This window comes from Chanos chanos, chromosome 2 (genome assembly GCF_902362185.1).
Source record: "Chanos chanos chromosome 2, fChaCha1.1, whole genome shotgun sequence".
Taxonomy (NCBI): Eukaryota; Metazoa; Chordata; class Actinopteri; order Gonorynchiformes; family Chanidae; genus Chanos; species Chanos chanos.
The window spans coordinates 44,909,849-44,936,635 of record NC_044496.1 but is presented as its reverse complement, the minus strand read 5'-3'; the positions used below and the strand labels follow the sequence as shown (position 1 = coordinate 44,936,635).

At 39.1% G+C, this 26,787-nt stretch overlaps 2 protein-coding genes across 3 annotated transcripts; both read left to right on the top strand.

Moving 5' to 3' along the window:
- The first annotated feature begins 2,020 nt into the window (after nt 1-2,020).
- On the top strand, nt 2,021-12,412 carry pmt (phosphoethanolamine methyltransferase). Its single transcript, XM_030766792.1, has 12 exons — nt 2,021-2,030; nt 3,001-3,172; nt 5,117-5,272; nt 5,693-5,829; nt 6,126-6,283; nt 6,979-7,170; nt 7,549-7,638; nt 7,911-8,000; nt 8,273-8,395; nt 9,548-9,679; nt 10,094-10,210; nt 12,072-12,412. Exons 1-12 carry the CDS (start codon nt 2,021-2,023, stop codon nt 12,180-12,182), a joined length of 1,488 nt encoding a protein of 495 aa, XP_030622652.1. The 3' UTR covers nt 12,183-12,412.
- A 400-nt stretch (nt 12,413-12,812) lies between these two features.
- On the top strand, nt 12,813-25,496 carry zgc:152774 (MORC family CW-type zinc finger protein 4). Of its 2 annotated transcripts, none has more exons than XM_030765716.1 (17): nt 12,813-12,950; nt 13,074-13,146; nt 14,140-14,272; nt 16,076-16,296; nt 16,761-16,908; nt 17,644-17,803; nt 18,028-18,156; nt 18,507-18,626; nt 19,038-19,141; nt 19,425-19,559; nt 20,236-20,355; nt 20,617-20,694; nt 20,983-21,022; nt 21,907-22,010; nt 22,128-23,121; nt 23,715-23,986; nt 24,303-25,496. In XM_030765716.1, the coding sequence occupies exons 1-17, from the start codon at nt 12,912-12,914 to the stop codon at nt 24,451-24,453; spliced, it is 3,021 nt and encodes a 1,006-aa protein (XP_030621576.1). In that variant the 5' UTR covers nt 12,813-12,911; the 3' UTR covers nt 24,454-25,496. The 2 variants fall into 2 exon arrangements, with proteins under 2 accessions (XP_030621576.1, XP_030621575.1); XM_030765715.1 differs by having other exon boundaries at nt 20,983-21,028.
- The last annotated feature ends 1,291 nt before the right edge of the window (nt 25,497-26,787 follow it).

Sequence of the window (26,787 nt, the reverse complement as noted above, 5' to 3'; positions counted from 1 at the left end):
TTGATCACAATTACACTGCATTGAAAAAGAAAAGAAAACCTAGATGGGGTAGTTTGTTTGTTTGTTTGTTTTTTTTACAAGTGTTTTAGGACTAAGAGCACTCAGCTTGGAACAGAAAAAAATCACACCAAATATTAACTCTTTAAGGCAAAGTATCAACTACACCAGACAGTACATTCTTTTCATTCTTCATCACTCTTTAATAAAGTTACATTACATATGCTCAAAATCAGCTGCAGTCCAAAATATATCTCAGCCTGTTTTTTCATATTGTGTACATGAAATGAGAGGGAGTGAAAGAAACAAACAGGGCCTAAAAGAGGGTCTCTGAGTTCAGGAGTACACAGTTAAATAATTACACCTGTGTTTGCTTTGGCTGGAGTGTGTCAGTCTTTGCTCAGGGAGATGAGTAAAAAAAAACATTAAACTCTGATCCACATCACGCCATTGCCAGACAAGGTTACCGTAACACTGAACTTTGGAAATGAGCTGTTGGAACTGTGCTTAGTATCAAATTATCAGTGACGAAAGACTTAAGTGTCTTCAAGGTCACTGTGTCCTTTTTCCCTGAAAATTGCATCATAGAAGGGCTTCTGTCCCTCGTTTCTGATTTATTATGATTTATTATTATGTATTTAACATATTATATGTACAACTGTAACTTGTTTATATATATATATGTACATATATATGTACGTGTGTGTGCGCATACATATATATAATACATATATATACATAGCTAGAAATATATATATAAATATATATATAAATATATATATAAAAACATACATATATAATATGTTACATATGTAATACAATAATATATAATTAATTACATATATTAATTTTATATTTATATATTACAGAGTCTCACACACACATATAGAGAATATGTCTGTGTGTGTAGCTAACCTCATTTGATGGCAAAAAATAGCCTTTAAAATTAGCAGTCTGGTATGAGGAATAATATTCATTCTCCATGAGCATGAGACGCAACCTTCATCTTCACCGTCTGAATGATGCCCTACACAATAAAATCACCAGTGTAACATCAATCTTAACAGAGTTTAGCTTGGACATTGTAACATCTTACATTGGTGAATTTGCCAATTGGTGAGTTTGGCTTTTATAAGCAAAACTGATTGCACTTTCAAACAAAATGATAGATAGATAGATAGATAGATAGATAGATAGATAGATAGATAGATAGATAGATAGATCTATTCCAAACAGATTTTAACAGTTGTAGTCTTTTGCCTTAGGCCATGTGTTTGGAGTGCCGGCTTCATTTTTTTTTTTTCGCCGGATGAGGCAATATTGCGCAACACTCTCACATACCACGGCTACACAGAGACGCGTCAGCACATTTTGAGTGGAGAAAAACCGCAATTCCAATCGAGGACGACTGCTTCTTACATTATAGAAACATTGGACGCCTGTTTCGCAATATCACGTTAGTGGCAAAAGGTAATTAACCTTATTCTACAACCCATTATCTGAGCACTTTGCTTTAGGCTATTCGATTTCACCAATCACGGATCGAGGTTATCCGGATTCCACACCTCCCACCTTCACACACGCTCTGTCACATCCCACCTACAGTATTTTCAAGTCTCCATGTGTTAAAGGTAGGGAAACGAGGGGAATCCCGTGCCAACGTGAAGGACCGGACACATCAGAAGTCCAGGTTGCTGTATCATTATTATTCATGCGTACCCGTGCTGTCCCCTCCCCTCATATTCCGCGCACCCGAGTGGTCAGTTCTCCATCTGTGCCCGATGCCCTGTCGTTTTAGGCTGAGGACAGTCATTTATTATTTAAAGGACAGCCGGGAGCCAAAGTTTTCAGTTCGACCTTTTAAATAGTAGAAATTTTATTCTTACACTTGCCTTAGTGTTCGACATCTGACTGTATATTCTGTAGTTTCATAACTAATATATTACAGAGCTACGATTCACTTTGAGTTAGTTGTGGTCAGCATTTCATTTTGATTGACATTTTTTTCATCCATTCATTAAGCATGGAGAGAGGTAAGAGATGTTTTTAAATGCACTGTAATTAAGAATTATTTCATTGTTAATTGTTAGTGGTTGGGTGCGCGAGACTTGGGACAGAACTGTGAATTGCGCGCATTAGAGACGCTAGTGTAACTGGCTATTGCGGGATGGGCTTTGATTGACAGGTCTAGCTGATGATGATTCATGACATCAACACAATCTTGCCTTTTGCTGTTTTTACGCAAATAAAGGAGTAGTGAAAACTACTCATAATAATGACTATAACAAGTAGAACAGTGACACTGATCTTGAAATGTCCACAGTACACTATATAAAATTTTTTTTTTGCGAATATGCTTCAAGAATGGCTGTTCCAATCTGCTTATTTAAGGGTTAAATTAGACATTCAAAGTTGAACTGGTATGTTACTGATATGGTTATGATAATTATAGTTAATTACTTGTGCATTTCCTGTAATTATAAGAATATTTGGGTTATTGCTCATTTCCCCACATTTTTCCCACCTCAAAAAGAAATGATGTAAAAAATGACATAATATACAAAAATAACACAAAAACAAGTTGGCAGTAAACAGTACTTTTGCTGGTCTTGCTAGTATTGTGTGTTGCATAATGCATGGGAGAGAATTAACAGCGGCTGCCTCTGTGTTTGCAGTAGTGTGGGAAAAGTAGCTTATGTTGTTTGCTATTAATCGGAACGGTGACAACAGCTCAGTGCCAGCACTGATTGGGAGAGTTTATTTTACCCGTGAACATTAAGAAAGAAACCGCAGTACTACTTTACTGGTCTTAAATGATCAGAAATGACAGTTACAGTGATAGTGCTCCCTGTTTCCATTCATTCATTTGGATAACACCCTTACCCAGACTGATTTACAAAAATGCATACAATAATGAATACAGTAAATGCATACTGTATTAAATGCTACAATATTCCTGTTAGTCAATTCATCTGTTAATGCATCTGTTTCTTTTTTTATAAGAGCGGAACAGTATGACAGAGTTCTGGAAGGAGCATTCTCAGTGTGCCACCGTGGAGGAGATGATGTTAGACTCTAACGCAAGAGAGCTAACTCAGCATGAGCTACCAGAGATTCTCTCACTGCTGCCCAGTATACAGAACACTGACATACTGGAGCTGGGAGCAGGCATCGGGTCAGTCAACTTACACAGTTTTGTGTGTGTGTGTGTGTGTGTGTGTGTGAGTGTATTCTTCACTTCTCACATAAGTAGATGAGGCAAGTCTCAGGTCAGCCAGAGAAGTTTTTCGCACTAAATTCAGTGGTGAAAAAGCACAGGGTAGCACTGTGAAAGAACACTACCACAAGTTTCACAAGTGTTTTGATCTTTATACCTAAATTTTTGGCTAGTAAAAATTAGTTGTTAGTGTCTTCAACTCCAACTCTGAAACATATTCATGTATGTGGCTAACCATATTACATTATGTAAAAATTGTTAGTAAAAAAAATCTATTCCTCTGACCCGGCTTGACTCCAGGGACACAGTACAATCCGACGACCCTTATACAGGACCTCCTGGATGTCAGCTGTCCTTGAATGAACAAACATTCACAAGTTTCTTTGGAGAGGGTCTGACCTTATCATAAAATCAATTAGACCTGGTGGCAAAACAACAGTCCCTTCAGAAGAACAAAGTCAGTGGAAGCTAGACTAAATTTTAGATTACACAGTTATGTAAGTGTGTGTGTGCCCTAAACCCTCATAGCACATGCAGTCCGATAGACCAGTCTGTGCATGTATATGTTTTACTGCTCACCTTTGAGCTTCTGTGTATGTGCACTCGGGTGTATGTGTGTGTGTCTATTAGACAGATAATTAGAGAAAGGGAGGGCTGAGACCTGGGAGAAAGTGGAAGAGAAAGAGTGGAACAGGAGAAACTGTATGTGCTAGCCAACATGTCAACAACATTAGCCAAAGTACTGCGACCTCATCATTGTTTGCTTTAGGTCCCTATTCCATAGATGTAATGATAGTCCATTAATTGCATGTTCAAGCACTTTAAGTAATTGAAAAGAATCATTCTCCAGTAGACAGTGGTTTTGTGCTTTTAGTTTTGTGTTGTGTGTTAGCTTCTGAACAGCGCGGTTGTCGTTTAGTCTCTGTGACACTTTACATCTGCAGGCTACTTTGTAAACAGGGTGTGTGGCATTGTTCTTGTATTTTGGTTCAATTAATCATGAACACATCCCCTGGCCTTTCACTGACTCATTCATCTGGGTATTTTGTCAGACTTTGGTCTCTGGCAGCATTTCAGCAGCACCTAACCTTCTGAAACTGAACCGAGATCACACTAAGATATAATCTGTCTGTTTGTTTAGTTGTCTTATGCAAGCATGTGGTGGTATTGGCCATTATTTTTATGCCTAGAAAGCAAGTGCAGAGCACAGGCTAATACAGCAGAAACTAGGAACAGATTTTACACTCTCTCAGTCCCATCTCTGCATAAGAAAATTAGCTTCAGTTAAATCTCAATGGTCTGTATAAAATTCTGTCACCTGAAGTCCATATAATCTCCCATTTCTTTTTTGGCAAGTTGTAGTTGGCTCTTCCAGGCTGATACTCAGACAGCATCCGAAGACAGTCCTTCCTCCACAAGTAGTTATGCAGAACACTACTGCATGTGTATGTGTGGAGACTAAACCAGTGTTAGAATTTGACAAGACCTTTTCCTCTCCTTTCATGATGTTTTAATTTAAAAGCTACTTTAAAAACATATTTACCAAATCAGTGGGCTAATCTTAAAGCTTACTTAGTCCTTCACATATTCCCCAATTCCATCTTTAAATTAATCATTTAACACAAAAATCTTATCTAATCTTCCCTATGCTAAAAACAGCTGTAGTTTCCAAGAGTATAAGAACATACTCTTCCATTTAATTGGCTTGACTGGCAGTTTTAACATAATATTTAGACACTGATGATGACTGCAATAACAAAGCATGCTTATGTATCCTACAATACTAACTGATAGCAGAAACAAACTGTGATAGTGAGGGCAAATTCAAGAGTGTTAATACAAAACACTCCTCCCCCTTTCATGTTACCAGTCATTATTGAACGTAACCTTTGACTTTTCCAGGCGCTACACATCTCATCTCATTGGCAAAGCCCGTCATGTGACTGCTGTGGACTTCATGGAGAAGTTTGTGGAAAAGAACAGAGAGGACAACAGTCACCTCGGAAACGCAGAGTTCATCCAATCTGATGTCACCCAGTTGAACTTCCCTAATAACAGGTGATAATGCCAAGGGCCGATGTGAAAGTAAAATGTTGTGCTGGCTTTCAGTATTCTGTTATAAAGACACATCATCAGTACAAGGAATAAATAATAATAATAACAAAATAGAGGAACAAAACAATGAAAACAGTGAATTGTGAAATTTAAGTGATTTGGGCTTTCACTCATTTTTATTTATTTTTGTAGAACATTTCCATTATCCATTATCTGAATCCTCATGAACTGAAGTGATGATTGTGTAAATAAGAGACTGAATGCCTGATCAAATGAGTCAATGAATAATCAAATGGGCAGATTGATGGTTAAATGACTGAGTGACTAGATCCATAATTGATAGACTTGTTAAACTGATAGATGGGTAAATGAATAGGTGGCTGGATGGATGAGTATGTAATTTGCAATGCGTCTCTCTGGCAGTTTTGACCTGATCTTCTCCAACTGGCTGTTGATGTATTTGAGTGATGAGGAACTCAAGTCTTTGACAGAGAAGATGCTGGGATGGCTGCGTCCCGGTGGCTTCCTCTTCTTCAGAGAATCTTGCTTCCACCAATCAGGTGACAGCTAACTTCTCCCGGCAATGCTAAAACATTTGAGCTATGTTTTACATCAAATCAAGAGATACACAACAAAACTGTTTACCTTCAATGTGAACAGAGATGCTTTCAGCTAATGTAGAAAGCATCACATTGTATAACACAATGCCTGATTTGTGTGGAGGTGCTTTTCAGTTAATGGTCTTTTATACAGGCTTTATACAGTGATTGTTTCTATTCATAAACAAAGGGACCATTTCTATTCAGCATCAGCAGGGTTTCTTTTTTTAATGCTTGGTCCTTTTTGTCCTTTTCAGGTGACTGTAAGAGAGATTTTAACCCCACCCACTATAGAACGCCTGCACAGTATAACCAAGTGATGGGATCAGTGCTGTGGGTGGAGTCAGTGGGCTCAGAGAAACACTCCTATGGGTTTGACACCGTCTTAAATAGGACTGTGCAAACTTATATCAAGGTAAACTGAATAATCTAAAGAAAGTGCTTTAAATTCCAATTTCATTAAATCACAAAAAGGAAAACTGATACTCCACCCACCTCTTTTTTATGTATTATTTTTTAATTTTATTGCGTATTGTCTCTAATCTCTGTGCAGTAACTTAACCACTGGACTATGTGCAACAGCTGAAAACAGCACTCAATAATGCAATAATGCAGTGCAATAATGCTTCAAGGATTACTTTACTTTCGCTTTTAAGCAATCGCATGCCCTATTTTGTTGTGAATTGCCTCTGTTTTACCTGTTTTGTTGTCTGTTGTTGTTGGGCATCGGTGTGTACCATTTGCTGTTTGTTGTATATTGTCTCTAATCTACAGTGTGTGAGCTACTGGACACCTGAATTTCCCCAAGGGGATGAATAAAGCTCCTATCTATCTATCTATCTATCTATCTATCTATCTATCTATCTATCTATCTGTCTATCTGTCTATCTATCTATCTATCTATAATTTTATGTTGCAGATATTAAATATCAGATATATTACACAATGCTCCTCAATGTAGTTGTGATATCTGTCATAATATGTCACCATTACATTTTAACCATTTTAGACCTTTTTTGTATTTTTCTTAATGTGTTAATTTGTGCATTTCATTCATGCGACTTCCTTTTACCCCCCCCCCCCCCCCCCCCCCCCCCTCACCTCTCTCAGATGAAGAAGAATCAAAACCAAGTGTGCTGGCTGCTACAGAAAACTGGGCGGGATGTGATGTTGCAGGAACAGGGTTTCAAAACTTTCCAGGAGTTTCTGGATAACCAGCAATACACACACCGTGGAATCCTCCGCTACGAGAAAATGTTTGGGGCGGGATATGTGAGCACAGGAGGGCTCAGTACCACCAAGGTGGGCATGAGTCAGAGTTCAGGTTTTGAGGCCCATATCAGATAGACACACATGTATATATAAATCTCAGAGATGGTTACAGAAAGAAAAGACATAACAGACTTTCATATTTGATGTAGAAAGTGCCCACATTCATTCACAGAACAGACAGTATTTCATACATATAATTTGATTTGATTTATGCAATGCTTTCTACTGTTCATTTTGTGACAAACAGCATTTTTGCCCTCCAAATCCTACGGTAGAAAACATTAGGAAAAAGAAAAAGAAAAAATTTGAGAAAATACAGGAACGTGTATGGTATCTTAAATCATACTCTACTGTGTGTGTGTGTTTGTTTGTTTGTTTGTTTGTTTGCTGGTCTGTTTGAACCTGCAGGAGTTTGTGGACCTGCTGAATCTCAAACCTGGACAGAAGGTGCTGGATGTGGGCTGTGGTATTGGGGGTGGAGACTTTTACATGGCAAAGGTGAGAAATGCTTTTACTCATATTACTCACAGTTTGCTTGTTTGCTGCAGCACAATGATTCATTTGAATCCAGATGTCTAGAATCCAGATGTCCAGAGCCAATCAGCTTTCAGACAAAAGCAGTGACATTCCAAAATCAGTCTATAGGAAAACAAATACCAAAAACCGTACAATTTAATTACGACAACTTGTATATAGTCCCTCAAGTTCCCAGTCACCAATCATGTAACACACTGCAGTTGCTGATGGATTCAATGTTTTCTGATTGGCAGAACTTTGGTGTGGAGGTTTTGGGAATGGACCTATCATCAAATATGGTGGAGATTGCAATGGAGAGGGCTGTGCAGGAGAAACTGCCACTGGTAAGCCTAATTGGTCAATTTAAGTCCGGTCCAGAGGTTTCCAAATATCCAACAGACAAACGTTGACAACATACAGGACGTATTTGTCAGCTTAGATGAGTTTGAGTTTGAGGACGAGTGCTTTGATAAGATATTGTTGTGGGTTGTTTCTCTACAAAGAAGCTGTTTTTGTTTTCAGTTTAGCTAACATCTTTTTAAAAAAAACAACCCAATTGTTTGCATTGACCACACAAAGGTGAAAGTTTCTAAATAAACACTCTTTTCGTCTACAGGTTCAGTTTGAGGTGTCTGACGCCACGAAGAGGGTTTTTCCAGAAGCTAATTTTGATGTGGTTTACAGCAGAGACACCATCCTGCACATTAGCGACAAACTGGCACTTTTCAAACGCTTCCATGTAAGTGTGTGCACTGCACTATGCAGAACTAATAACTGAGTGAGTTAGACTGCACAACTACTAAACAGTATTCAAGTTTGACATCATAATTACCGCACAACACTCAGACCTCTCTTAACATGCTGTAAGTGCCATAGTAGAGAATCACCGTGAATAAATGTAACCAGAGGACAATGAGAACATTGCAAAGTATGGCTCAAATCAATACGGGTTTGTATACGTTACAAGTCTGAGAAATCTTTTGTCCATAGAATGGTTTCTCAGAGCATATTGAAACATTAAGCAGTGGTGTATAAATATAACTGGTTTGAAATTAGTCATTAACTTTGTTCAACAGCTCTGAATAACAGTGTAACAGTGCTACCTGCTGGCCATAAACAGACAGAGGATCACAATAGATAAAGAAAGCTTAAATTAAAAAAGCAAACGAAAATGTCTGATCATAATTACTCTAAGTGAGCAATGGCTGGGATTAAATGCACTGAAAATCATAAAGTCTGAACAGTATAAAATCTACCAATGCCTTTATAGCAATGTAATATAATGGTTCACATAATGAGTAGCATTCATACTGCATTTTGAAAGTATGAGACATATGCTAGAAACAACATGTAAGCATGTAGTTGTACATGCGCATACTACTTTGGGCAAGCAGTAAAATGGCTTTTTAACCAAATGATCTAGTGCTCAAGGGACACTGGTCAGCAAACTGTAACCAAGGGGACATAAATTTGGTCATAATTTTAAGTCTGCTTTTTCTGGAGGGTTAAATCAAATGTAGGGTTAAATTGAAGCTAAGTTAACTTCTAGGGTTAAATTAACCTAGTTTCTTAATAATTCACAGTGTAGAGTGTAGATCATATAAACGCATTTTACTCATTTTGTTAAATATAAATGTGAGTGGAATACAACATAGGTCTGATATGATCTCAGATGCACAGTCAACACCTTTAAATTTGAGTGGATTTTTAATGATTTTTTCACGCGGCTTCCTTTGAAGACGTTCCTAATTTCATATCTCTGCATTTTACTCAAATGAACCTATAAGAGTTATAAAATGTACAAATATAGTTTCTATGAACTCTTTTTCTTTTTGTCTTCCCTCTCTCTCTCTCTCTCTTTCTCCTGTTTGGTATCACTGCTCTTTTTTAGTCGTGGTTGAAACCAGGTGGGAGGGTGTTGATCAGTGATTATTGCTGTGGTGAGAAGCCCTGGAGCCCTCAGTTCCAGGCATATGTCAATCAAAGAGGCTACATCCTCTACACCCCTCAGAGATACGGACAGGTGAGCACACGTCAGTGCAGACCGCCTCTGCACTCACCTTCGGCCAACACACTCGCACTCGAGAATGGCCACCAAAAGAATCTTGTTTGAATTGTCCGTGTATAAAGGCTCCTTTTGACGAGCAGCTGCTGTGGCTGATGTTTGAAGGTTGGGTGGTATTGATGATTCCATACTGGAAAAAAATGAGAAAACTACTTTGCTGAAATAACTTTGATCTATGTTGTGAGACACGTGGTCATGATTTAGCCAAAACTACTGTATTTGTTCTAGTAATTAACAGTAATGTGAATTATGGAGGGGCTGAATAAGCCAGATGAATGGTAGTGTTTACATATGCTGTGTGTCAGGTACTGACATACTGACATGCTTGTGTGTGTGTGTGTGTGTGTGTGTGTGTGTTTGCGTGTGTTTTAGTTCTTGGAGGAGGCTGGGTTCACTAATGTGCGTGCTGAGGACAGGACTGCTCAGTTTATTCACGTCATTAAGACAGAGCTGGAGAGAGCAGAGGCCATTAAAGATGAATTTATACAGGTGAGAGATTCTACACACGCACACACTCCATAATACACTTAATACATTCATTAACATCCTGTATGTTCAGTCCTCCAAATTTATGACAATACACAACTTAATATCAGTCCACTATAATGACACAATAATAACAGTAAATGTTCAGTGTGCATTTAAGGCTATATGATTGCATTGCTTTTTTACTGATTTTCACCAAATATTCCTGCATTCTTTTAAACACGGCTTACACTGATTTTCAGATGTTACAGACTTTATTTGTTCAAAATAAACAAATTGGGGGGGGGGGGGGGGGGGTGTTGTGAAATGGGGGGGGGGTGTTGTGAATATCTCAAGATTACTCAAAAGATAATCGTCAGGTTCATTTGAGATGAATAATATAACAATTGGTGGGACAACTGAAAATGAGCCGGGCAGCGTTTTAACAGACCAGTTAAAATATTCATGTTTCTACAGCTCAGATATGAATCATGGACTTCTTATTTAGGAATAATATATATTTCTACATTTATATTTTATTCAGTCTCATGTTGTATTGTTAACCTTTTTTATATTAAGTCATATTAACCATTCAATAAACAACATTGCAAACTTTTTTATTACATGTTTTGTGATGTCAGTAATAGAGCGATAGCAATAGCAGTAACAATAGCACTAAGTCTTTACTAAATGCTATTCATTAGAAGCTACACTATGACCTTCTGTTCTTTTTGAGTCCTTTATCCAAAGTATATGGCCTCCACACGAAGATCTTGCTATCTAGTTTCACCATGTTAACTCCTTTTCATTGTCATCAGAAAATAAGGAGCAGCAGAGAATCTTTCTGTTATTTTGAATTTAGGTTCCTTGAGTTTATTTAGCGATGGTATGATCCATAAATGAGGTCCAGCTGATGAGATAAACGTTCACACATATGGATTTGCTGAATGGTGTTGACTCTCAGTACTGCCTAAACTCTGCTCTTCATGATCCCTGGATTTCTCAGCTCTGTCTGTGCTCCATCAGTGTGCAATAGAAATACACTGCTCGACGGATTTGCATTCAGAAATGGACGTTGTTTATTTCTACAATGTACTGTTCACCCATTTTTTAAAGAGCATTCATATTTTACATCTGACTTTTACCTGTTGCTGTACATTAAATATAAACAGATAAGTGTCCTCTGGAAAAAAAAGAATAAATAAAAATCTTAAAACAGTGAGCCATGGACAAACCTGATAATGAGTAGATCTTTTCACAAAGGATCTAAAGTAAATGGTAATCCACCCACAGCAGGTGTCAGTTCTCATGGGAAACTCAAAAACTCCTTGTCCAGGTGAAACTCATGTTCTTGTTAAAACTCATCGTTTTTATTTAATCTTCCCCATTTCTGTGACACTAAAGTTAGTTGTTCTGACCCATGTGGAATAGATGAGTTATTCAAATACTAATTAACTTTATGGTTTACACCGCTGGCCCAGGATAAAGTTAAAGACAAAGACCCATAGACACAGTTAAAAAATAAATATTTACTCATGTTAAACACAGAATGACTTAAAGAGCCACAGCAGCCATTACATCATGGATTATAGGGAGAAAAAAAAAGCTTGAAATGGAGGTGGGGTAGAGGCATGACCAGGAAACAGTCTTATGTCAGGGAATATAGTCATTTTATAGGACAAACCAGCCCCTGGCGTAGCAGGATACAAATAACTCATCTCTCATTCTTTGAACATGATTTTCTTTTTCACAGCAGTGGATTGACCTTTCAAGAGAGATATTTTTAGCCGAAAACCTTAAAGAACAGATTAACAGTATCGTAAGGTTTACACGTGTGCTTCATGGTGTTATAGATGTGTGAATTTTATTATGTTCATGTTGACAGGAATTCTCACAGGAGGACTATGATGCCATCGTAAATGGCTGGAGAGAGAAACTGCAACGATGTGAGACTGGAGACCAACGCTGGGGACTGTTCTATGCCACGCGAGACTGAGAGAGAGAGAGAGTGAGAGAGAGAGAGAGAGAGAGAGAGAGAGATGCAATGTGATGTGTGAAAGTATTCATCAAAGTATTCAAGCCAAAGGCACATTGTCCTGTTTGGAAAGTGAGGAATGATTTCTCTGAATGGGCCAGTGTTTGGTTACATTCTGAATCTTTTTGGACCAACATACTGTGATGTGCTACTTTAATAAAAATAACATATACCCTTCAAACTTTGGAAAATGGCTTTTGCGACTTTTATTTACGACTTTTACTTTTATTTGATTGCTTCATAATACAGACGTGTAATTGGTTATAGTGCTTATAGTAGAGTTAGCCCCCCCCCCCCCCCCCAATAATATATCTATAACTGTAATTATAGTTATGCCATTTTTATAGGCTCACACATAACACAGAAAGGGGTGGGGCAGAACAAGTGCTTGAAATGGCATCCGGACGGTGGAGTTTTAGAAAACCGCGCCAAACGTTTCCCAAGAAAGAAAGAAAAAAAAAAGGAAAGAAAAACAAACAGATCACCTAGGGGATTTTTACTGGGCCTTTGCCACAGATACAAACAGCAAAACATACGGGTACTAGTGAGAGTAAAAGAGGAAGGAAGACGGTAGAAGGAAGACGGTTTCCTCACTTCACTATGTGATGAGCGCACAACAGCACAGCTAGGCGCCTGTGCACATTAAAATCTCTCGTTTGATGTGACGTGTGTTAAGTTTTGCCTGGAAACATGGCGAGGCTCAGCGAGCACGGGATTCGCTTAAGTTCTGTATGTATTGTGCATTTAAAGGACATTTTCTTATGTAACGTATAACATAAAAACTTACCATGCATTTTTTAGAAGGGTATCATAACGTTCAGCTAACAAATCGTCTGGCTTTGTTTTATTTAGATGAGTCCTTCTTATCTAAACAGCAATTCAACTAGTCATACCTGGCCGTTCAGCGCAGTTGCAGAATTAATAGGTAAGTTTGAAGACGTTTTAAGTATCTCTTCCTCCAACATAATTATAAGCTGTGGTCGTTAAAATGACTGTTGGAGGGGGGTTCTGAGCAGCTCACAGACTTCCGTCAAATACGTTAAAACTACTGCGTGTGCGTATGATTGTGAAAGACTTTGTCCACCTGTCATTTTTGCACCGGAATGTTCGCTGGACTTGGGACGGCGCGGAAAGACTTTAGAAAAAGCGCCGAGGAATAAAAATACTACAGCATTGCTTTTAATTAGTCTAACATATCAATTACTTTGTAATGACTTCATGGTAAATACACACTTTCACGTCTAACAGGAACAGCCTGCTTTAATGCTCAAATTCACACGTGTGTGTGTGCGAGAGAGAGAGAGAGAGATATGTAAGATCGTAGATGAGTTTGTCTGTTTTACAGTTTTGGGATGTAACTTAAAATAAATAAATCTTGTTTCCGCAAACAATATGATTATTTTACAGTCAATTAGCTGCGATTATTTGTCAATTTGACTTCGTGCATTATCGGAAACGTTAGCTAGCCTGTTCCCTTTGTTATGCGGAGTCCAGTTGCTATCACGCTGTAAGGTGTATTCGCGGAATTTGTCTGTTTCTCCAATCACAGATAAAATAGTTACACTCTGTAGTACATCATTGGTTTACATGCGGGGTGTGGCCGCAAACTTATTTAGTACAGTTTCTTCCGCAAACAAAAAACCATCGTGCACATTTTGAGCGCACTGATGTACAGCTTTAGTGTCTCAGGAGATCCCTAACAGATTAAACAACATTAACAACGTTAAAATATATGTTTTATGAGTGATACTGAAATTTTATGTTTCAGTGTTATAATGTAATAGTCATACATAATATACTGATATAACACATCAGTATTATACCACATATCTCACATTGCTTCTCACTCATCACACATCATAATCATCTCTCTCTCTCTCTCTCTCTCTCTCTCTCTCTTTCTCTCTCTCTCATACAGATAATGCATCAGACCCAGGGGTCACGGCAAAGCAGATTTGGATAGATGTTGTGGGTGTAAAAGGTGAACAATGCCTGTGTTTCACTGATAATGGCAGTGGAATGACCCCCAGCAAACTGCATAAAATGCTCAGGTCAGATTCCTACACATAACTGAACTACTCCAATACACTAATGTTGATAAACATAAATAGTAGTTCACAATTTGAATACACAAACATACACATTCAGACAAAGAAACTAACTAGGTAGTTAAATTACCCTAATCCACAAATTACTACTACAATACACAACCATTATCCAACCATCCACCTGCATGCTTCTCCAGATATTCAAAAGTTCTAGATATCCATGTTTCGATACGGCTTACAACATTTCTGTAGTTTTATATGGTTTACCTTTACAATGTCCTTTTTAATGAAGGCATATAACCAGGCATGTTTGTGACATAGGGTGCAAAGGGTGAAATAACCCAATAATTTAGGGTACTGGACTCAGTTGTTGAACACTATGGCTCTCTGCCAATGTGCCCTTCAGCATTGAATCTCAAGGTCGTTCCATGGGTCTGGGACCAGTGACCACTGAACATCCCACTGAGAAAGAGCAGGATTTAAGTGTCTAAATCTAAATTAACAAACATATCAACATGTGTTCTCTGAAGTCCATGTTAAACACATTACACAGTACAAGGTTTTATTCATTGGTATTTTTCATTGGTATTGGACAACCTATTCAAACAGCTCTTTGTAGTGTGTTTCCAATTTTCATACTAGTTAATTGAAGCATCCAGTTGTTGCAAGTGAAAAAACTGCAATAAACTGTTTCATTGAACAGTAGAGTGAACCAGAATACGTACTTTTCATATTTTATATTGGTTCAAAGTATGTATGACCTATGATAAACAAAGTATAATCTAGCAAATAGCAATATCACAATCAAGCAAATTATGGTGTATTACTCAGTGTTTATTTCTTCTTCTTCTTCTTCTTCTTCTTCTTCTTCTTGTTTTTACATTCATTTTCCATTGATTTTAAGTGTTCTTTTGATTTTTCAAGTGATGTCAGAGGGATAGCTGTCTCCCAAAAAAAGAGTTGAAATCATAAGAAAAGTGCTGAATTGTTTTTAGATGGAGTTCCCCTTTCATTATTGTAGACATGTAGGAGTGTGGCTGAGTTTCACATGTCCATTTGGAGGCTTGCTTTGCTCTACATGTTGCTAACCACAACAGCAAAGAGGAAAATGAGTGAGGGGGAGGTGTAACTTTACCCTCTTTCTCACACACACACACACAAGCATAAATAGGCAACATACAAACACTAACACTATGAATGTGTTCATTGTCTCTTCCTCACAGATTCACAGCTCTCATACTCAGTTTGTGTAACGTCTCAGTGCATGCATTTATCTATAACCTTGACCACAGAATGTGTGTATATATATATATATATATATATATATATATATATTGCAGTTTCATTGGTGTAAGCTGGTTAGAGGGACACTGGTTATTGACATCATATTTTTATTTGTATATATAAAAAGCAGACAGTGTATTCACTGCTGTGGCTAACACTTGTTCAGTCTTGTCTCTTCCTTCTTCCGCATCTCCTCTCAGGATTATTAAAAGCCTTGTGTGAAAACGACCTGCTTCTTTTTACACATCTCTGTGTCACATGCTACTTTTCTCCAACGATGTTAGACTACAGAAACATTGGATTTTTTTTATTGTGTGAGGCATCACTGCTATCTGTAAATGTGTACATATGTTAATATTAGCTTGTGTTGTACTGTGTGATCACAATGTATGTGTAAATAGTTACATTGCGTATGTCTTTGTTAATGTAAAATGCCTGTGGGGAACAATTGTGGGTACATATACAGAGGTATGCGGTAACGTTTGTCCATTAATTTGCCCTGTCTATCTTTGTTCCCCTCAGTTTTGGCTTCACAGAGAAAGGCTCTGGGAAGAGCGGTCACCAGCCCATTGGCGTGTATGGAAACGGATTTAAGTCAGGCTCCATGCGCCTAGGACGGGACGCTCTGATCTTCACCAAGAACGGCGGGTGCCAAAGTGTTGGCATGCTCTCTCAGACCTTTCTCCAGGCCATACGGGCACAGGCTGTCATAGTGCCGATTGCACCATTTAACCAGCAAACCAATATCCTGCCTCATAAACTTGATTAAAACCATGTCCTAACGTACCAATAATGATGATGTTATTCATAATACTACGATGTAATGTTTTTTTTTTTTAGAGTAACATTGGGTTCAATTACAGTTAAATAGGTGTTGTATTTATTTGGAAGCGGATATCAAAGTTTGGATTTCAATTTGGAAATATGACCTAAGAATAACAATCCACCACCCTATCCAAAGACCTGTAAGAGATGACTTATCTTAAAAACCTGTAAGAGAGAACTGATCTTAAAGGGTAAATTTGCACCCAACGAGTAAAGACATTCAGGCCAAGTTTGAAAATTTGTGTCGGAAAAAACACATTAATGAAGTGAGCAGAATACTCCTGTTTTCATTGGGCTAAAGAGCATCCAAAAAAATGCTACCTAGTGAATGAAAGACTGCAGGCTCTGGGCTGTTTGGGTTTGTCTTTGACTCATATCTCACAGACTCTGGTGGTGACAGAAGATTCAGAGGCCAGTCTGAAAGCCATCCTTACACACTCTCTCCTTAGCACTGAAGAGGAACTCCAGGAGCAGCTGGACTCCATCCCCGGCAAGAAGGGCACCAAGATCCTCATCTGGAACATTCGCAGGTGAATGTTCTACACCTGGGGAGGCTTGAGAACATCTTTTTAAATTCAGAACTTCCCCTTTCAGAGTATTTCGGAACTCCAGTGCGCATCATTTAATTTCATTTGCTTTTAATGCCAACCTCCAAAACAGAGTGAAATGTCCTGTGGATATACATGCTCCGCTTTGTTAATCTAGGATCTGTATCATTTTCAAATGCATTTTTACTTTCTCCACAATATGAAGAAACTGTCATATGACTTTCATGTCAACAGTGACATATCTAGTTCAGTTTGGTCATTGTGATGCATTGCTCAGTTCCTATGATATCCTCCTCTTCCAGTTTGATTTGCGTATCAGCAAACAGCAAGTCCCTACCAAGAAGAAAAAGTATCATGGTCTTGAGCAGAAAGTACAGCCATCCTTCAGAGATCTCTGAAGGTCATTGCATTTGAGTTCAGTCTTTAGGATGGCGTGGATCATTTGCATAACTTTGAATGCCGAAGGACACAGATCTCTCTCGAGAGAAAAGCGCTCACGTTTTGCATGGTTTTGAATATTACTTTTATTTGTTCATTTGAAAGTCACAGTAGATGAGTACTATAATTTTCTTAATCCTTGCAGAAATTTGCTTTCTGATAGAGTCCATTCACAGAAATCAACCAGGAGTCTGAGTTTAAGGGGATTTATTGGTGATCGGAATCATTGTATTATTTGTTCCTGTGTGCTCCTGCGTCCTCCGACTGCGCTTTTACCAGGAATAAAGATGGAAAGCCGGAGTTTGACTTTGAGACGGACCAGGGGGATATTCGTCTGCCGGAGATCCGCTCAGAGGAGATGGGGGGAAAAGAGAGACGGAATTATACAGGACCCCGACGGACAGATCACACCATCCCAGAGATGGACTACTCCCTGAGAGTGAGTTTTACGACAGAGAATGAGAGATGTGGTGTGTGTTTTGGCTGTGTGTGTGTGTGTGTGTGTGCGTGTGGTACAAGTACATGCAAACAATATGATGTATACATATGTTCATTTACATATATACATTTACTGTATGATTTAGCAGATCTTTTTATGAGAACATGAGAAAAAGCAGAATCTCAATCTCTCTCTCTCTCTCTCTCTCTCTCTTTCTTTGTCAGGCATATCTGAGTATTCTATACCTGAAGCCCAGGATTCAGATTATCCTGCGGCAGAAGAAAGTTCAGACCAAACTGGTGGCAAAGAGTTTGTCCATGATTGAGAATGATGTTTACAAACCTCATTTCATCGTATCCTCTCATCAAAAAAGAGCCTGCTGCTGATGTGACGGCACCCTCAGGCTACGCCTGTGTGGTTTACTGGTTCTTTTATGTCAGTGTAATCAGCTTTTCTTCAATAGTTGGGAAACTATTTCTTAGTTCATTCATTTTTTTAAAAGATGTTAAAATATTCGTCGTTTTACAACATGAATAAACCATGGCTGTAAATCTTATACATGCTCAGGTACATTATGATAAAAGGCATTACTTAACAAACATAAGTTTTCCATATATGTGACACTAGACTAACAAAGCTGAGAAACACTGCTTCATAAAGTACCTGTCAGCCAGGCCTGGAAGTTTCCTTAATTTCCCATCAGAATGAGCGGGTGAAGATCACTTTCGGCTTCAACCGTAAGAACAAAGATCACTTTGGCATCATGATGTATCACAAAAACAGACTTATAAAAGCCTATGAGAAAGTAGGCTGCCAAATCAAGGTACAGTATCCACAAACACAGCAGAACCACACACACACCAGTCTCCTTAGACATAAAGACAAAAAACATCATTATTCCTAAAAACATGCCAGTCACTAATATCATTTACAATTTTTTTATTAGTAATAGTAGAAGTACTACCACAGCAATATCAGCACAATAAAGACGCTAAGAGTCATGAAGGAAATAGTTATACTACTTATTCAGGTGTATTATAATAGGTATAAAGGTAGTTATTATATCAGTTATTATTATAAATTATAATTATTATAATTGTTATTATATTAGTTATTATTATAAATTATAGTTATTATAAAATTATATCAGTTGATAAGTTTCAGCGGACAGTGCTCATTAAATACAAACATATGGTCATTCATATCCATATTTACCGCTGTGCCTCTGTTATAGTCATCGGGTCAAAGATCAGGGGTCGGAGTCATAGGGGTCATTGAATGCAACTTTCTGAAGCCAGCTCACAACAAACAAGACTTTGAGTACACCAAAGAATACAGGTAAGAATTCTCCATACACTTGTCAAAATACATTAACTGACACAGGAAAGATATTTGACATTCCAACTGCATGAATGAAATGAACCATACCCGTGGATTGACTCAGAACACCTGTGTACGTTCAGGTACATATGTTTGTATAATTTTGGTCCTGCTCCTCCTTATGAATGTAACATTGCCACTGTCAGCGCCCAAGACAGTCTTGTTGGGGCGACTTGGTGCTGATTTTGTGTTATGCTGTGTGGGTCTGTGTGATAAACTCTCGCTCTCTCGTATGGGCTAGACTCACCCTGGCGGCTCTTGGCCTCAAACTCAATGATTACTGGAGAGAAAAGAAGGAGAAGAAAGCAAAAGAGAGAGAGATCATGGCCCTAGAAAAGAAGAAAGAAGAGGATGGTTCAGACGATGCAGAAGAAGTGTGAGTTTCTTGTTTGTCAGGTTTTTTTTCCCCCCACAAATAGTTCTGTCCTGCAGATTACATTTTCAGGGTTAAAATGAATGCAGAGAGTTCAATTAACTCTTGAGTTTTTGTATTGTTCCACACTCACCAGTGTAGATTTTTATAAACACTCTCAGAAGTTATAAATAGTGTACTTGCTATCTTGATATTCGAAAAATTGAGCACCAGTGGTGAATCTGAGTCTGAAAGTGTGAGCATGTGTGTATGTGTGTTCTGTGTTTAGTCTTTATCAGTACAATCAGTCCGGTAGACTGCTATGTACAGTGGCTTTGTGGGGGAGAAACGGAGACACGCTAACACACGCTAGACCGAGGCTTGGCTGTTGAAATACCAGCCAGCTTTTCTGTTAGACCACAGAATTTTCTGTGGGTACTGAAACACACACACACACAAAGATGATTTACAGATACAGGAGAGCTGTTGACACTTTCATGAGACTATGAATGTGGAAGTCTCAGTTCAAAAAGTGTTTCTGTGTCTGCTTCATCACCTGCTCAGGAAACCAAAACTACAACACCAGACACCCTGAGAAACAGCCTATAGATAACTGTACAGTGCTGTATAGTCAAGCTTTACAAACACACACACACAAACTTTCTCTCTCTCTCTCTTTCTCTTTCTCTTTCTCTCTCAGGGATGTTACATGGATTCAGTGCGAGGAATGTTTGAAATGGAGAGGTATTCCCACCAGTCTGTTTTCTGGGAGTGTGCCTGACAGATTTACCTGCAGCCAGCACCCCATAGCACGCCTCAGGTTAGCCTCACCTTGTCATAAACGTTATCTGTGCCCAACTTCACCTGGCAGAAAAGTTCATCTGCCATAAACCCGGCCTGTTTTCCAGTGAACTTATATGACATTGTATGAGAGAGACTTTAGTGTGATTGTGACTGTATGGATTTGTTTTAAAGTGGAATACACGTTACAGTAAAGGAATAGGCCCGGATATGGATTGTGTCGTCATAGTGATGAACAGGGCGTGAGATTGTTGTGATAATATGTGTGTTTGTTTTTCAGGAGCTGCCTGGTGCCTGAAGAGACAGAAGATAATCCAGAAGACCTCACACCCAGCTATGAGAAAACGCACAAAAAACAGTAAAAAAGAAAAAAAAGATTCTAACACTTGGTGCCCCTTCCGCCTTCTCATTTGATGTGAACGTGTAACTGTGTATGTGTGTGTGTAAATAAAGAATGGTGTCACCTTTGTGTGTGTCACACATAGTACGTGTGTGTGAACTTTATGCATGCAAGTAACGATGCTGGTGTTTTACCACATCCTGAGCACTTAACTGTGTGAATTTGTGAGTGTATGTATGTGTGTGTGCGTGTCTGTTAGGGGAGGTTTAAAAGACTTCAACTAACTCGCCCTCTTTCTTGTTTCAGGGACCAAGGCCAGATTAAGAAAAGACAGAAATCGTCAGAGGTGAGGGTATGTCGCACCAACAGTACTTCTATAATCCAAACCAATCTCAAAAAATAAAACTGTTCTGAGACATACACAAACACTCGCTCTATACCACTCAAATGATCAAATTCCCTCTTTTCTGTCTTTTGGGGTGTTTGTTTTCTTTACTCAAAGTAATGTCTTCTTGTGAGTATGTTTTTTAATCTACTGATAGGAGGGCGGTGCGGGGATTCGTGTGTGTGTGTGTGTGTGTGTGTGTGTGTATGCATACTGCACAAGTGAATGGACTGGTCTTTGAATATATACTCTGTCTAGGTGAAAGTGCCTTATAACTTGATGCAGATGTGTGTGCGTGTGGGCGTGCTTTATGTTCTGAGCATGTGAAAGATCAGTTTTGTCTGTGAGTGAGTGAGAGTGAATTTGAGTGAGCAAAAGAATAAATATCTATAAACCTGTGTGTTTGTGTATATGTGATATGTAACACTTCTGTTCTTTGGTTTTGCATGCCTGAAACATAATAACAGGTGTATTGTTTTGACTCTGGCCTTTCAGTGAATTTGGCTGGTATATAGTTTGCATGTTTGTGGCTTTAGCTTGACATTGCCTGAGTTTGTGTGTGTGTGTGTGTGTGTGGTCGACAAACATTCCTGTTTGCTTTTTTCCATGTCTGTATATGGTTGGCTTGTATCTCAAAACATTTACCATCCAGCTTTCAGTAGACTCATTGGCATGTGTACAACTGAAAAACTTTTTTTCTTTTAAATTATGAATTTAAATCTCCTTTTCTCTCACCCCACTTACCCTGTTGTACGTCCTTTTATAACACTATTGTTTTGCAACAAGTACTATAATTTGCCTAATAACCAAGTCTGTTTGTTTGTTTGTTTGTTTGTATGTTACAGGAGAATAACACTGTCTCTGACACGGACAACGTAAAGATGGGCCAAGAGGACAGAGAGACAGAACAGACAGAAGCAAACAACAAAAGGACGGCACAGCCGCACAGGTTATTAGCTGATAAAGGAGGCAAAGGCTCATCGTTAGAATACAGTATAATCTATTCAGTTTAACAGTAGTCTCATAGATTACGTTATCACAGTTTGTGTTTCTTTCTCTTCAACAGCAACAAACGCAAAGCAACATGGCCAGTGAGTGAAACAGTTAGGAAGTCATTACGAAACACAGAATCCACAGAGACTGCCGTGGAGAGAGAGAAAAAGGCAGATCAAAGTCTGGGAGAACAAACAGAGGAAGAGAAAGAGATTGATCAGCCTGTGAAAGACCGTGTGGAAGGAGAAAAAGAAACAGAGCAGTCCCAGGAGGAGCATATAGAAAAAGTAACGGATGAAAAAGAGGAAGAGAAATCAGAGACAGAAATGAATCAAGCCCATGAAAAGCAAGCAGAAGGAGAAAATGAGACCGAGGGGGCTGAAGAAGACAAACCGGAGAGACAAAAAGAGACGGAACAGTGCCAAGAAAAGTCACAAACGAATGACAAAAAACCAGTGGCCGTCCTGGCGGCCCACGATGAAAAAACAGAGAAAGAGAGTACGTTCGTGGAAGCTGCACCTCTTGAGGATGGTACTTCTCAGACAGTACCCAAAAAGCAGGCCGAATGCCCCGCCAGCATAACTGACTCTCTCCCTCCACCCAACTCCAGCCCCGTACTAACAACTTTCCCCCATCCCTTCTCCCCTAGCCCCACACCAATGTGGACACAGCCTTTATCTCCAGGCTCCGCCCCTGCCTGGTCTCACCCTTTGGCCCAGACGGTAGTGGTCCCGCCCCTTAGTCGGTCGGTCAGACAAAGAGCCGGGTCGCTGGTGCCAGAAAGTTCTGACCGACCAGCGCTAACCCAGAAACTGGCTCAGCTAGAACGAGAAGCCAAACGCCTACGGCACATTCTTGGCATGAGCCCAGCCGCAAAAGAACCAGGTTCTGGTACGGCGGCAGGGCCGGGAAGAGACAAGTTACCACCAGATATGCCATTAATGCCAAGTGTGGTTTTACAGAGCAATGAAATGGGCGTGTGCAAACCAAACGCAGAGAGACTGAACCCAACAGTCTGTCTAACCAGAATGAATGAGAACTCAACAGTCGTTCCACAGACGGCACAGGTAAAAATGATGCAGCCTATCAAACGCTCATAGAAAGGCTGTGTTTCTTAAACCTAGACAACTCATCTCAGTTTAAGATATTCTTAGCTAATATAAATATAAACAGTTTATTAAAACCCCTGAGCCTGAACTAGCTTGGAACAGACTTGATTGTCTGTTTCTTCTACTGTGCAATGTGACTGACAGTCTAGATGTGGCAGTCAAATCAGACAGTATACCTGTATTTTTCCAAAGTTGCTCTGGAGGTCAGTTATGTAGTGTAGCAGGTTTTCAGGCACAGTGTATTTTCTGCATATCACTGTTCAAACAAAGGGAACAAGACTCCCGACTAGTGCAAATGGAACCACCCACCCCCAAAAAAGAACACGTTAACTATTTACTGAAATAAGAAATAGACTTTAAAGTACTCTGTCCTCTTACTCTGAAAAAGTCAATACGTAGAAATGAAGAGATTAAAACCTCTTTTACATTCAGAACATCACTCATGTCCCAAAGACATCATATTTTATTCAGAAATGATTAAACACGGGAAATTTTTTTAATAATTTTTTTTTTTAAATAATATTTTTCAAAGAGCTTCATTCTCTCCACAGATGGCAGGACAGCCGTTTGACTGGACATCGCTACTGAGAAATGGTGGTCCTCCAGTCCAACAGGGGGAGACATTGAGCCCTACAGATGAGCTTTTTTGGAATAAGAAATCTTCAAAGTTACATTGCCAGCAGATGCAGCCTTTGGTAGCAGAGCTCAGCGCTCTGAAGAAGGAGAAAGAGCAGCTCCAGAACAGAGTGAGACTACTAGAGAGGAGAGAAGCACGAGAAAAAAGAGACCAAAGCACCAATACTATGTTTAATACCTATGACAGGTTTGTTAACACACACACACACACACATCCCACTGTGCTCTCATTTCTCAATACAAAGCTCTATTTTCACAAAATTCTGTATCTCTTGCCCGTTTCTCTCACTGGCAGAGTCCCCATCCTTTTCCAAAATCTTTTTAGTCTCCTCCCTCTATCATCTGTTCATACATCCGTCTCTCTTTCTCTCTTTCTCTCTCTCTCTCTTTCTCTCTCTTTCAAACGCCCACTCCATTCAAATTTCAATTTCGCAGCTGTAGTTATCTCTGTCTATTCATCCGTCCATCCATCCATCTACCTATCCCTCTCTTTGTCTCTGCAGTATGACATTGGATCGCTTGCGTTTGATGAGAAGGAATGTTGTGGCCCTGTTGTCTTCCATTCTGCCCCATCTGGACCTGCAGGGTATCAGCTATGACACCTCAGACGTAGACAACATTCTCCAGCAGATCATTGAGGCCAATGGCCTCTGACCATTTCCTTCTCAAACCAAAACCAAAAACAAAACTGTAATATCAAAGCGTGGCCCCTTTACGTGAAGTACGGTTTTTCATTATTTTTTCCCTCCATATGACCTGATGGGGGGGCGGGGAGGGAGTGGGGTGGAGGAGGAGGAGGAGGAGCACGAACTGTGAGAATCAAGACTATTGGTAGCAGCGGCAACGACTCAGGCATTGACAGGTTGAGCTGCAGATTGTGACGGAATATGAAGGCAGTGTAGTAGTTATCTGACTGAATCTGGCTTACAGGTCAGCACAGCTTTGTCCATTGACTTAATACTCACAGAACTCTGCAAACCCCACAATGACGTCATAGCCTGATGCTCTGTAGGGCCATGGTGACATGAAAGAGTAATGTCTCACAGGAACTATACGCTGTTAGCTTATAACACACTGTAAATATATTCTCATAGCATTAAAAGTTTCCACAGGATATTATAACAGAGGAAGAGGTGGGAGATGCAAGTTTCGCGAGCACGTCTTCATAGTTCAGAGCTACAGCATTAAACAATTGTACTTCATCAGAGTTTTGCCAATGTAGAGATTCTCACACTCGCACTCTGTTAACTTGTGCATGTAAATACAACTTCAAATTAATGGAAACATACAATATTCATTTCACCACTGATGAAACCATAAATGCAGGTCTTTAACTACTGTAATATTCAGAACTAAATCAAGGAAAGAATCCAGCGCAAAATCACCAGCCATCTTACAAACCCAACATATTATGCAGGCAATGAGTGTTTTGCATACGCTTCTCTGAATAACAGGCCCCATTGTCTTTTAGAATGTAATGACAACTTCCAATTACTATTTCCTTGTTATTTTTATCCCTACAGATATATATATTTTTTTGTAATATTTGTATGGTTTTGTTTCCTCTGTGAAGCTTCTTCCACTCAACGTAAAATTGTCAATTGTAAGCTTCTGCCATCGGAATGTTTTTCCACCCGTCCTGAAAAGAGCAAAGCGTGGGCATATTTTTGTTATTGCATTGTTGCTTCCATCTGATATTTCAGTTTTGTTTTACTCACAGAATAAAGAGCATAATTTTGAACATCTTGACACTCAAAACGTACAAGTCGGATGGAACATGTCCGCAGAGCCCTAAAGAGGAAGTATAAGGGACAGCAACGGCACAGGAACACCCAAAATATGACACAGACCAAAAATAACACCTTAACATGGTCATGTAATGTTTAAGAAAGGACATGTTCTACACGATATTAACCTTCAGAATTCAGTTAGCTTTTCTTTTCTTTTTTTTTTTTACATGGGATGTACTTCCATGAGAAAACAACTTGTAGAAAATGCAAAACATTTCTACATAAAATGTCCATACGGATGACATAAGTGGTGATACACCTGATACACAGCTAGTCACACTTTGAATAATTCTACCTAATCCTTTCCACAGTGTTGTAGAGCTGTAATTATGTAATGGTCCTGTTAAGGACACATGGGGGGGGGGTCTGCCCACAAATGTCTAGCAACGGCTGTTGTAACAGAAGTACTAGCACCCCCCCTCCCCCAAAAGAGACGTTTCAAAGAGTGTTGAAACAGATTCCCACCATGGATGAGTGAAGAGTTCACCAAAAAAAAAAAAAAGGACGAAAGTTGTCTTTCCTGATGATTGGTTTTAATGATATATGATGGAACAACAGAGACTTGAGTACACGATGACAGACGGCGGTTCAGTGTATCACAGGTATGACTGAGTCAACACTGCCCAAGCATCAGCCACGGACACAGACCAGACAAGGCAGATCAACCTGAAAATCTCATACAGGCTAGCGTTAGCAACACGCAGCTTTCCAGAGAACAATTTTTTTGTCTATTTTTATACAGCCGAAAAGTAAAAATAAAGATGGCATGACAAATATCATTTCAGCAGGAGATAAGTTGTATGACAGTTTCAGAAGTTATTGAAACACAGAGGCCATCGGTTTTGGAGCATTGCCTGTTAAAAAGGAAAACACTGAAGTGCTCCCTGACAGCTGAATTTGAAGTGGATTATGACAGACTCTGCAGATCAGATGAGATATTTCCCTCTGGACAACATTCTTATCTGTTCTTTGCATGTGGTAAGCATGTCCTCTACATAATATTCTAGGTATTTTAAAAGAGTTAATAAATGTACCACACAGAGGAAACTTCTGGAACATTTCAGATGTGTACATGAATGCAATGTACACAAAGTGTTTAAACAAGGGCTTAAAACCAACTGTCTGTATAGCTCTGGATCAAGTATATGAATTTATTTGTATTTTAATACAATATGTTTGTTCTAAGTGAGGCATGCAG

Excerpts from the sequence above, each read along its gene's own strand:
- zgc:152774 (XM_030765715.1), top strand. The coding sequence starts at position 12,912 with ATGGCGAGGCTCAGCGAGCACGGGATTCGCTTAAGTTCT. Across the intron at positions 22,011-22,127 it reads AGGACGGCACAGCCGCACAG|CAACAAACGCAAAGCAACAT; the intron begins GTTATTAGCTGA and ends TCTCTTCAACAG. Across the intron at positions 23,122-23,714 it reads TCGTTCCACAGACGGCACAG|ATGGCAGGACAGCCGTTTGA; the intron begins GTAAAAATGATG and ends TTCTCTCCACAG.
- pmt (XM_030766792.1), top strand. Across the intron at positions 3,173-5,116 it reads GAGCTGGGAGCAGGCATCGG|GCGCTACACATCTCATCTCA; the intron begins GTCAGTCAACTT and ends TGACTTTTCCAG. Across the intron at positions 8,396-9,547 it reads CACTTTTCAAACGCTTCCAT|TCGTGGTTGAAACCAGGTGG; the intron begins GTAAGTGTGTGC and ends GCTCTTTTTTAG.